The 12,810-nt window shown below is 38.5% G+C and overlaps 1 protein-coding gene across 1 annotated transcript in view; it reads left to right on the top strand.

The window, feature by feature from the left end:
- The first annotated feature begins 8,685 nt into the window (after positions 1-8,685).
- Positions 8,686-12,810, top strand: part of IFIH1 (interferon induced with helicase C domain 1) — a 52,011-nt gene continuing 47,886 nt past the window's right edge. Inside the window, exon 1 of the mRNA XM_008054080.2 lies at positions 8,686-9,540. Coding sequence (XP_008052271.1) covers positions 9,088-9,540 — 453 coding nt within the window. The 5' untranslated portion in view covers positions 8,686-9,087. The remainder of the gene's footprint in view (positions 9,541-12,810) is intronic.

Genomic DNA, 12,810 nt, shown 5'->3' with positions numbered 1-12,810 from the left:
TACAGACCATTGTAAGGACTTTCTTTTGTACCCTGGAAGATACAGGGAGCCACTGAAGAGGTTGAAGCCTATGTGGGACACGAGATGACTTAGAAAGGGGAACTCTTTCTTTTTTTTTTTTTTTTTGAGTTGGAGTCTCACTCTGTCACCCAGACTAGAGTGCAGTGGCCGCTCCCGGCCACTGCAGCCTCAACCTGCTGGGCTCCGGCGATCCTTCCACCTCAGCCTTCTAAGTGGCCGGAATTACAGGCATGCGCTACCACGCCCGGCTGATTTTTTGATTTATTGTAGAGATGAGGTCTCGCTGCCCAGGCAGGTCTCAAACCCACAGGCTCAGGCAATCCACTCACCACAGCCTCCCAAAGGTGCAGGATTATAGGCTGAGCCACCGAGCCCGGCTTGAAAGGGGAACTCTTTCATCTGTGTTGATAATAGATGGAAAGGGGTTAATATAGAAGCAAAGATATCTGTTAGCAATCTGTTAGTAATCTAGAAATGATTTTGTTTTACTAGATTTTAGCAGTTGAGATGGTGAGAAGCGGTGGAATTATTGTTCTGTTTTTAAGGTATAGCCAGTGAGAAGTATGAGTGTTTTGGATTTGCTCTTTAGTGACATGGTAACGACTGGAGGAGGAGTTGTTTGGGATAGTGCCAAGTCCAGCATCAATATTAGACATGTTAACTTTGAGACACCTGTGAGATTAAGTGACTATGTCAAGTAAATTGTTGATCTAAGAGGTTGCTTAGAGCGAACAGCTTAGCGGTGAGGGTACCTACCAAACACCCAGCATCCACATCTTAACAGACCTTGTTATTCTCCACCTGATACATATACTGTAACTGTTGAGAAGAGGCAAATAACTTATTTTAGCGAGGGATATGGGGGGGAGAGTATTTTACCAAAATTGCCCTAAAATAATAAGTAATTGCTAATGCTGGTAATAAAAATGAAAGGGCCCAAGACATTAATGTCACTTTGGCATCACTGACTAAAAAGTAATAAATAATAGAAATAGTTTTATGACTTAGAGGGTTACAGATATAGCCCATCATATATGCAAAATAATTTTGGCAACTTCTAAATCCCTGTAGCATGTGAGAAAGTACATGCACAGTGACAGTCAGGCTGCCATAACAAAATTCCATAGGTCAGGTGGCTTAAACAACAAGAATTGATTTCTCATGGTTCTAGAGACTGGAAGCACGTGATCAAGATACCGCAAGGTCAGTGCCTGGTGAAGGCTGTATCCTTGGTTGGAGAGAACTGCCTTCTCCCTGTGTCCTCACATGAGGACATGAGGGTAGAATGAGAAGAAGCAAGCTCTCTTCTTGTAAGGACACAATTCCCATCATGAGGTCCCCACCCTTATGACCTTATCTAGATCGATTTCTCTTTTAAAGACTTCCTCTCCACATACCATTCCATTGGGGATTGAGACTTTAGCATACAAATTTAGGGAGGGACACAATTCAGCACATAGCACACAAAATCTAAAAGTTGAAGGAAAGAGACATTTTATCATAATGTCCATCGTTTTGTAGAGTTACTTGGAATCATCTTAGTATTTATTTAGTTACTATTTTATGCTAAAACGTATTCACATGGATGTCTGTGATATACAATAATCATACTTTCTTCAGAAATTATCCGTTGTGTTTTTAATGTGGAATAATGAAGGCTTATATATGTGTTATTTGTATAAGACATAAAAATATGACAGTATAAAATGAAGCCATCCAGTAAGAATTTTACTTTAAACCTAAAGCTGTTTCTTTCAGCAACTGTCTAAGGATTTTTGCCCACTAGTGAGGACAGACGAAAAACAATAAGCTTCCCAAATAAGACAAAAATTAGTATTATTTATAATTTATTACCTCAACCAGCCACTTGGCAAACTGACTTTTCTTCAGCTAAGCTCCAAAAACACAGTTTTCTGCTTCTAATTCTGATAATATTAAATACTCATTTGGCAGAAGCACAAACACCAAAGCAATCTAATACCTACTAGTGCATATGTGAAAAGTGTAAACAAGTCTCTTCAAAAGGGTGAAGGTAGTACACTTTCTGAATATATAATTCTGTTTATTAAGTCCATTAAGCAATTTTAATTCAATGCAAACTTCCTGAGAAATGTTATATAATGTTGATCACAATATGTGTCTACAAAAATGCTCAATAAGAGCAGCAACACTGTGATTAATAGCCTCAATAAAGTAATGTGTTATTCAGGCAAGCTTAGAAAAACGCCCATCTTATATTGTAAATCCAAGTTTCATGCTTGTGAATATTATTTAGACTCTATTTAGATAATATGGGATGATGTAATCATGAAATTGACTTTCTAGAAAGATATAAATTAAATGTGTCAATTGAATACTTTTATGCTGGTGGTTATTCCTAAGTCAGAAACGTGCTTATGTATAACGTGAATTAATTTAGAGTAGTCATATTATAATAAAATTAAAAATAGCTTCATCAAAAGCATAAAAGTGGCCCAATTCTTAAATATATTACTAACTGGCTAAAAGCTCAGATCATCTCATTTACACATTAATGTGTTTTGTGTATGTGTGAAATAAGACTGCCTCCCACTCCTCATCTATGTGAAACTCTTGGTGGGACTAAGGCCTGGTAATAAAAATGAAAAAAATGACAACCTATTTATTTATATAGCACATGATGTTTTCACAGCTATTTTGCACAGTATCATATGTGATTTACACAACAATCTTGTGGAATAAGTAGTACCAGTTACATTTTAAGAGGAAGTTGCATTGTCAATGTGGACACAGATCAAAACAGTTGTACAATATTTTTGAAATAAAACATGGCTTGATTATTTTTCATGTTCAGAAAATGATAGTCACCAGTGTCTGAATGAATGAGTGAGTAAATGAATGAAATTCCAAGGTTTCATCTAGCCTATGACAGTTTCTCCAAGGACTCATATCTCTCCAGCTGTCTCTTCTGCCTCCATTTTTAGGACATAGAGGGAGGACTCCTCACAACCTTTGACCAAGTGATAGCCAACTGTTACAAATGACAGGATATTTCCCATTTTTATGTCTCTAACTGGGTTACATGTCTATTCCTCACTTAATCACAATAGCTAGGGGTTGGGGTGTGTTTATTAGTTCAAACTAATTAGAATCTAGCCCTTTACCTGGGAAAGAGGTCAATCCCATTCAAAGATCTTTTAAGGATGGGGTACAGGGTGATTTTCCCAGAAGAAAATCTGGGAGCAGTTTTACCAAAAACAGAATAAATGTATTCTGAATAAGAGAAAACAACAGGCCCACCTCATAAACTTATAGAACTGTGAGGATTAAATGTGTTTACCTATAAAAAGCTCTAGAAAAACATATTAATCTTTATTTTCCTTACAGCTCCTAGCACACAGTAGGCATTCAATATCCATTCGTTTATTAAATATTCATTAAGTACTTACTGTGTGCCAGGCTTTATACTACCACTGGAGACATAAAAGGATTAAAAAAGAATCAAGACATATTGCCTGTCCTTGTAGAACTCCCAGGTTACTAGGAATAGCAGATAAATCAAAATGCAATTACATCACAGTGAGCTAAGTGCTGTGGCTAGAGGGAAGCTCAAGATGCCACGTGATCATAAAAGGAAGGTAAATAGAAGTGGAAGGTTTTCGTTTTAGTCATGAAAATGATCCTTATCAACAACCTCAATACATGTCGCCCTGTCCCTTACCTAAAGGTATTTATACTCGTATCCTTTGATTCTGTAGCAGAATTGTCTTAGACCCTGAACAGTTTTATTTATTCATTCATTTTTAGAGACAGCATTTTACAGTATTGCCCAGCTGATCTCAAACTCCTGGCCTCAAGAAATCCTCCTGCCTCGAACTCCCAAAGTGCTGAGATTATAGATGTGAACAAAGCAACTTAATTTAAAACAACTTTTTTCCTCCCAAGTTTAGGCAGAGCATTAGCATACAGGCAACAAAGTAGAATGTTACCTTTTGTGCCTTTATAAATATATATTTTAAGTTTAAACTAATTATAATAGCCATGGCTTTATCTCCCCATTGGGAAATACAGATTACCTCCCTTTTCTATTACTTTCAAAAAAAATCTATGATTGTACATAGTTACAATTTTGTTTAATTGCTATCAGCTTAATCCATTCCAATGCAGTTAAGAATTAATAGTTAAAACTCCACAAGGTGGCGGCAGAGAAAGCATCATCTGTGAGTACAGTACAGAGAAGCCTCAGGAAAGAAGCAAGGAAGGCTTTCCCACTCACTACCTTTCTGCAAATAGCACAAATACAGTAATGTCTAGGATTTGGCCTGGGCTGTAGTGTGACTGCCAGCTCCTCAGAGAAGACACCATGTCGATCAGGTTCCAGGGAGTGAAATAAGCCTTAGGCAATAGTTGGCCCCATCAAAGAACTTGTCAGTCTCAAGAATTTCTTTTTTTTGAGAAGAGTTTCAGGTCTTCCCTATAGTTCATTGTAGGTGTTCCACACATATTAAATGTTCATATTATTCTTAATCTCTAAGTAGAAGCATGCATAACATTTATGAGCACATGAGCAGTATGTTCCTGAAATGAGTAAAGCATTTCTGGAATATCTATCAGATATCACTCACAGTCCATGCCTCCAGTTTTATTTACTTTTGCCTATATATTAAAGTAACAAATCTTTAATCTTGAAGTGTTTTAAATAGATCATTTGGAGCAATAAAATAATTTAGACTACTCTGTAATTAAAAAGAGAAAACTCTCTCAAATAGTATAAATATGTCTGTCTTTGGGTTTTTACTGCGTTTGAAGGAGAAAGAATGAATGAAATGAAATCATGTGTGCTAAATGAGTTCCAAAATTTTGCATGAGTTCTAAGAATTGGAAAAACTATGCAAGCTTACCCAGAACTGCTAAATCTCTATGCCCTCCACACAAATACTCACTAGACAGTCAAAGACAACATGCACACTATTAATTAGGAATTTAGATAAGAAAAAATATATTAAAAATAACCAAAAATATGTATATTTCATAATGTGGTATATTTTACATTATAAAATGTGATAAAATTTGTGACCTCAATAGATAGGTGTGTCATTTTTTCATTCACTTACTGAATTTACTCATTCATTCTTTCATTTATAATAGTAGCAGCATAATATGATTGAAGTCCCTTTCCCTCCCTCAACAAAATTGTATACAGTTTCCAGAGTCTGGCCACTTTTCTAATACTTGATTCTGTGAGAAATCGGTGGTAAAGGCAACTGCCTAGTCTGAACTCATATTGCTGTTTGCTGAGTCTATATAAATGTGAGGCAGTCTAAGAAAACACTGACACAGTATTTCTATTTTTGTTAGAATTCTTTATACGTCATGTTTTGATCCCCTAGCACAGAGACTTTCAAACTTCTTTCCAAAAATACATAAATATAAAATATAAAACCCAAATAAATCTAACCTCTCTGGAGTAAGAAGGAGCCCATAGAGACTCTTTTCATCATCCTCCTAGTGATACATCAAGTCACGTTGTCTCCTTAGTTTAAATGTTAGCCACCTAGGGCCTGATAAACTTGTAATAAAAGTGGCTGTGAATTATTTTTTGTGTGGAAGTTTAATTGCTTGATAATCTCCCTAACTTCCCTCTTCATGGTTGATAAAAGTAAGTATAAGAAACTCCAGCTTCTTACTATAAGTAAGTCAGGTTTTTTAATGATATAGGAGTTATTCCCTCAGTCCCTCATTCTCTTTGCTGAACCAGTAGGTTGGGGAACTTCCAAGGACCTATGTAATAGTTAGGCATGAGGTGAGCATAAATTCTTCAAAAGTAACTGTTTCAGATTTCCAGCACTTGCTACTTTCTCTTCAGTTTGCAGACATTAGGTGGCCTTTTCAGTCGAATTAATATGTGATCCAATTTTTCTCAAATATTAGCTGAGGATTTATGTTTTGAAGTGTCCAGGGTGCTACTGCCATGAAGTTATGTATTTTACATAATATGCAATAGGCTTTATTTGTGCTAAGCAAATATGTGACAATACCCAGTTCAATGGATGTGGCAGATGAATGTTCCAAACTGCAACATGTCCCTTAGTAAATTGCTGGAAATATGTGTTCATTTATATCATAACCTTGGCCAAACTGAATTATGATGAATGATTCAGGAAGACGTCTACAAAGCAGTTTCCAAATTCTCCTGATTAGGCCAGGAAACCATACATACTTAGTTAATCTCAATCTGTTGTGCTACCACAAAATTCCTGAGGATAGGTAGGTAACTTATTAAAAAACCAGAAATTTATTTTCTCATAGTTCTGAAGGATAGAAAATCTAAAATCAAGGCAGTGTCTGGTGAGGGTGTCAGTCTCTACTTCCAAGAGGACTCCTTAAATGCTATGCCCTAAGCTGGGCACGATGGATCACACCTGTAATCCCAGCACTTTGGGAAGATTGCTTGAGCCCAGAAGTTCACAACCAGCCTAGGCAACATAGCAAGACCTCATCACTACAAAAAAATCAAAAAATTAGCCAGGTGCGGTGGAGCATGCCTGTAGTCCCAGCTACTCAGAGGCTGAGGTGGAAAGATCACCTGAGCACAGGAGGTCAAAGCTGTGGTGAGCCATGATCGGGCCACTGCACGCCAGTGTGCAGACCTCAACTCATAAAAAAGATAATGTGTCCTCACATGGTGGATAGGACAGAGAGCAAAATGGACTGAACTCACTCCTTCAAGCCCTTTTAAGAAGATCCTATTCCCACCCACAAGAACAGAGTCCTCATGGCCTAATGTCTCCTAAAGGCCTCACCTATTCACACAGCTGCACTGGGAATGAAGTTTCAACACAAATTTTTGAAAGGACATATTCAAACCATTCAAATGATAGGACAGTTAATATTCATTATTCATGGATTTTATATCTGCTAATTCACATACTTGACATTTATGTGTAACCCCACCCCCAAATAATCAATACATGTGGCATTTTCATAGTCATTTGCAAACATGGGAACAGTGAAACATTTGAATCACCTAACACACATTCCTGAGGAATATTTCATCAGGAATCCCTTCTCATTCTCCAGTGTATGGAACAAAAGGACAGAAGGATAGGTGACAGGAAATGCAATGTTTTTTGGTTTGTTCTTTAAAATATTGAATAAAATCCATGGGCAGCTGAGAAGTGGGGATGTTTTTGCAATAGCCCTAAAACATATCTTCTTAGACCTGATACCTAGAACTAATAATTCATACATTTATAGAAATATCTCATTTGATTCTCTTCTGAGTACAAAGTCAACTCACAAAATTAAATAAATAAATAAAAGTAAGATTCTAAAAAGAAACATTTATCCAAAACAACAACAACAAAACTGTATGAGTCAGTTGTATCTGCAAGACCATGGTTTCATACTTCAACAGAGTTCACTGGGTACTTGACATTGGGCCAGCTAGTAGAGTCAACTAAAAACTCTCTAGAGACAAATCATCAAGGGTCTACTTGTTGTATTGTTCTGGTTACTATATAAATATGTCCCTATTTACAATCCTTTGGGGTAGAAAAAGGCCTAGCTACATGTCTTTTTGATAGCCTATATGATCCCTCCTTCCTTTCTATAACTCTAGACCATGTGGTTCTGATTATAATTCATATATACTACCACCCACAGTCACCCATGACTGCAGATTGCCTTCTTAGTGAGTAGCAACCTTATGGACTCACATTTATGTGGCTTCTGTACTGAAGTTAAGCTGCCATTTTTCAGTGTGAATGTGTTTTTTTTCCTCTCATGACATAGACAAATGTTGATGTTTACTACAAGTTGGTACATTAGTTGCTAATTAAGTTCCTAGATGCTTCAGCCAAAACTTGCTGTATTGAATCCAAGAAAAGAATGGCAGCTATATCAAAAATAAGTTGTTGGGGACTTTTTTGTTTTGTTTTGTTTTATTAAAGGAAAGTATATTAAAGAATATAGGGAACTTACATGCGGGGAGCTAGGAAATGTTCAGTCTTGGCTTCCTCCTGAGCTGAGTTGGTGGTTAAAGTCCCTCTGCCTCTGTTACCAGGTCCTGGTCAAAGATTTATGAATACAATCTAAGCATGCGGCAATGAAGTTAACTGTTTATCACTCTCACTTTTTCATACTCAGAAAAATAAATTAGTTCTTGGGAACCCACAGGAGGCCAGATTTATATTAGGAAGAGCGCAGAGGTGACTCCCTATTGGGTTCCCCACAATTCGGGAAAGATGTTTTCTTAGCTTTACCTCTCCACCCGTCTCTTGTAGTCGCACCATCCTGACTGGGTCAGACCTGTCTGCATTTACCAGCCCAGCACAACTCCTTCCTGCTCACTTCGCTGGTGGTTGGGGTGGGGGGCGACTGTGGCAGTTTTTCTTCACTTCTCCATGGAAAGTCCCAAATCACATGCTTTTATGCCCTGTGCATTTTAGCTGACAAGGGATCTGAATGTTAAGGCAGAATCCCGCTGGGAAGACGATCCTCGGTAGGAGTTTTGCTAGAGCGTTGGTCTTACTCCCTGCACAGAGAATTCACTCTCCTTTTCTGTTTCCCACGGTGCCCCTGACCAAAGTCCTGTCCTTGCCTGCACTCACCCAAGGATGGCTCCTCCCCGACCAAACACACGCTCCGCCCGACAGATTACGTTTGGAAAGTCCTGAGCAGAGAATCGAAACAGAAACCAGTCAAGCAAACAGTAAGAAGTGCCTGGCAGAAAGCTGGACTCAGAGCTCCGACCCGAGAGTGCAGCCGCGTCGCCCGTACCCCGTCCCGGCGCCGTTCCTGGGGGCGCACCGCAGCCCGGAGAACCTCACCCGCCAGCCCGCACCTGCCACAGCCCGGTTCCCGAGCGCCGCCCCCTGCCCACCTGCTCAGGTGCCCAGGTGCGACCGCACCCCCGCGTTCCGGCCTCAGAGTCTTCCTTGTAGCCTCGTCGTTGACAGATACAGAGCCAGAACGGCAGACCCTGTGCCTCTAAGCTGGAAGCTGATACACTTGCACCTGTCCAGCAGTCAACAGCAACCTGACCATCCACTTGGAAGAGCCCGCTCCCTTGTCTGAGAAGGAAAGATGTCGAATGGATATTCCACAGACAAGAGTTTCCGCCATCTCATCTCATGCTTCAGGACCAGGATGAAAATGTACATCCAGGTGGAGCCTGTGCTGGACTACCTGACCTTTCTGCCCGCAGACGTGAAGGAGCAGATCCTAAGGACCGCCAACACGTGCGGCAACATGCAGGCAGTTGAGCTGCTGTTGAGCACCCTGGAGAATGGGGTCTGGCAACATGGCTGGGCTCGGGAATTCGTGGAGGCCCTCCAGAGAGCGGGCAATCATTTAGCCGCCCGCTACATGAACCCAGAGTTCACTGACTTGCCCTCTCCATCACTCGAGAACGCCCATGACGAATGCCTCCAACTGCTGAACCTCCTTCAGCCCACTCTTGTGGACAAGCTACTGGTTAGAGACGTTTTGGATAAATGCATGGAGGAGGAACTATTGACAACGGAAGACAGAAGTCGGGTAGGTGTTTTTAGGTGGTTGAGCTGAGCCCGTGCCTCGGGTTTGCGAAGAATTAATTGCACAGAAATTAAATTAGAAAAGAGCATTTACTTAGTAAGTAGATTAGAAAAGAGCGGATTCACTTCTCAAGAGAGAGAAGCAGCCAGGCGCTTGAAGAAGACATGGCACCGACGGCTTGAGGTTGAAGGCTTTTAAGATTTTCCTTGCTGTCGCCATGGTGATGGGGTGGTTTCTCGCATCTCTGACTGCAGAATGAATGGGTTGGGTCATTCACAAGCACATAGACAAAGGTGGGCTGGTAACTGGAGGGATGGGTCAGTTACATAGATGAGAAGGACAGGGAGGTAGATGAAAGACAAATTCTTGGGACAAAGGTGATAGATAACCTAAGAAGGACTAGGGGAGGAAGACAAATTCCTGGGCTGTGTTAAACTCAGCATCTCATGACCTGGGTTCTTGGGAAGGATTACTGCCCAGGGTTCTGGGAAAGGATTACTGTCGTGTATGTGCTCAAGATGACCATAGAAATTCCACTGGGCTTTTAGGCAGATTTTGCAAAGCTAGATTGCTCGCACATTTGGCCTGTTCCAAATGTGCTTGGACATCTTTGGGCAAATCTGGTTCCCTCCTTTGAGAAGAGACGATCTAGACACTTAAAAATATAATTTTGAAAATTTAAACATAAAAGAGCTAATTTTATAATCCTTTCAGTGAAATAAACTAAAGGAGTTAACTTTAGAATAGTAATGCATACTCATAATATTTATTGAACACTTACTAAGTACAATTTGTATATTTTTTGAAATGTGTTATTACGGTTCATATTTGAAATAACTCACTAAGGGTCCGAATGTTATTCACTCCATTTTACAGGGGGGAAAACTGAGATATGTTAAATAATTTGCTCAAGGCCTCCAGGAAGAATAGCGGCAGAGCTAAGAATTTAGGTCTTGATGGTGTTGAATGTTATGTCTTGTTTAATGTAATTCCATGGAGCAGGGGTCAGCAAACTATGGTCCATGGACTAAATCAAGTCTGCTACTGATTTTTGCTGGCTCACAAGGAAAGAATGGTCTTTAGATTTTTTCATTTTTAATTTGCCATATCTATAAAGAAACTTTTATTGGAACATAGTCATGCCCACGTGTTTACATACCATCTGTGGCTGATTTTTTGCTACACGGGAAGATGGACAGAAACTGTATGTCCTGCAAAGCCTATTATTTTTATTATCTGGACCTTTAAAGAAAAAGCTTTCCAACCTTTACCCTAAATCACATATTATGCCATTTAGCCTTAATCCAATTGGGAAAATTATAGTCACGCATACACACTTTTTTTCTTTATCAAAGTTTTCACATTCTTTGGGAATCAAAATTTAGAAAAAAAATTCATTGAAAAAATGCACTGATAGTTACAGTTTTTCATATTAGTGAAGGATAGTGGGTTTATCTTAAGGTGGCATTTTGACAAGATGAATTTTGCAGGTAACTTTACACTTAATACAATGTTAATTGTTTTCAGTGAGGAAAGATGTACTGTGAAGTGTATAAATGCTGATCTATTCAAAATGACATATTTAGGATTATAAGTCAAAAATTTTGTTCTGAAAGACATGTAGGCAAATAAACCCATGACTAAAAATCAAAGGTTTTGTCTATATGATGTTATGATTTTGGCATTTTCTTTCCTCTCTCTCTTTTCAAGTTAATCAATTGTTTCTGTCTTCATTACAAAGTTCTGAGCATTTGGTTAATTGGATATCGCCTATGATGTGATTTAGTCTTTAGCGACTAAAGTTCATGTTCCTTTTTAGACATGACAGCCACAGGGCCTGTCCAAAGACCCAAACATGCATCTAATTTTGATGGCCAGTTTTCCCAACAAGTAAATTACTTTACACTGTTGTCTGTAATGTTTATGTCGTTTTGTATATTGAGAACCAGCTAGAACGCATTATAGTAGTCCAGCTGGATATGACAAATGTGTACATCACTGTGGCAGAATCTTAATTTGGAAGAAAGTATGCAGCCTTCAAGCCAGCTGGAGATGGAAGATGGCATTTCCAGCCACAGTAGCTGTTAGGAAGTCCAGAAGCAACAGAGTCCAGTAACACCACAAAGCTGTTTATGTTTGGTGGGTATGATGTCCCGATTGCCAGTGAAACAGCACTTCTCCTTATTTACTCTAAATACTTCTGCCTATCAGCATCACTTTTGTCTTGCCTGGATTGAATTTCCGCCAGCTAGATTTTATCCAAGTTCTTGATTTTGGCAAGCTTGGAGGCAGCTAGCAGTAATGCAAGGGATTTGACACAAAGATGATATAGAATAAAAGGACTTTTGTGTACTAGTAGCAGTTAAGGCCAAAACAGCCTTATTCTTCCTCAGATTCATATTTCAAAAAAAGCCTGGAAAGACTAAGAAACTATATATTTGAGGCAGTCTAAGAAGCAATAGTGTCTCTGTGAGAATCTGAAATAATTTTTGTATGCATCCTTTTACATGTATTATAATCCTAAAAATATGCTACGGCAGACTACGAGAAGGGAGCAGTATGTTTGAAAGAATCTATATTGATGTAGTGGTCAATGATGAAGGTTTATCTCATGGCAATAAAGTATGATGGAATAATGATAGGAGTTTAAAATGGAAAGACAGATTTATGGTCTATCTTTGCTCTTTATTTTATCTGTTACTTTGGGCCAAATTATTTAAGTTCCCTAATCTTAAATTTACCCATGAAAATGGACATCATAATAAGTTATCCTCTCATGGTTTTTAGTCAACATCAAATAGAAATCATGTTTATGAAAAAGCTTATAAATAATTTGATGATGTTGACTTTTATCATTCATCTGTTACATTTCCTAATAAACTTAAATTTTCAGAGATTAAGGTAAATTTCCCATGTTGAACTTGAGATTTGCTTCTTAAACTTTCTAGATTCAACTGATTTGAAGGAGAAATTGTCTTTTATCATTAAGCTCCCAGAACCTAGTCAGTGGTAGGTATAGGGCTTGTGCTTATTAAGTATTGATTACCTGATCTGATTAATTAAATTTATGTCTTAAAATTGTCTTGAATAAGGGTTGAAAACACATGATGTATTGAATTGCATTACTAGGCATTGGGCATGGAAGCATGATGAGCATAATACTTCCAGATTTGCTTAAAATAGCATTTAGTAATAGCATTACTTAATCAGGACTTCTCAAGAATGATCTTTCTTTCTTTTTTCTTTCTTTCTTTTTTTTTTTTTTTTTTTTGG

This window comes from Carlito syrichta, unplaced genomic scaffold (genome assembly GCF_000164805.1).
Source record: "Carlito syrichta isolate Samal-C Ts95f unplaced genomic scaffold, Tarsius_syrichta-2.0.1 Scaffold289015, whole genome shotgun sequence".
Lineage (NCBI taxonomy): Eukaryota > Metazoa > Chordata > Mammalia > Primates > Tarsiidae > Carlito > Carlito syrichta.
The sequence above is the reverse complement of the archived record's forward strand: the minus strand, read 5'-3'. Positions and strand labels throughout refer to the sequence as shown.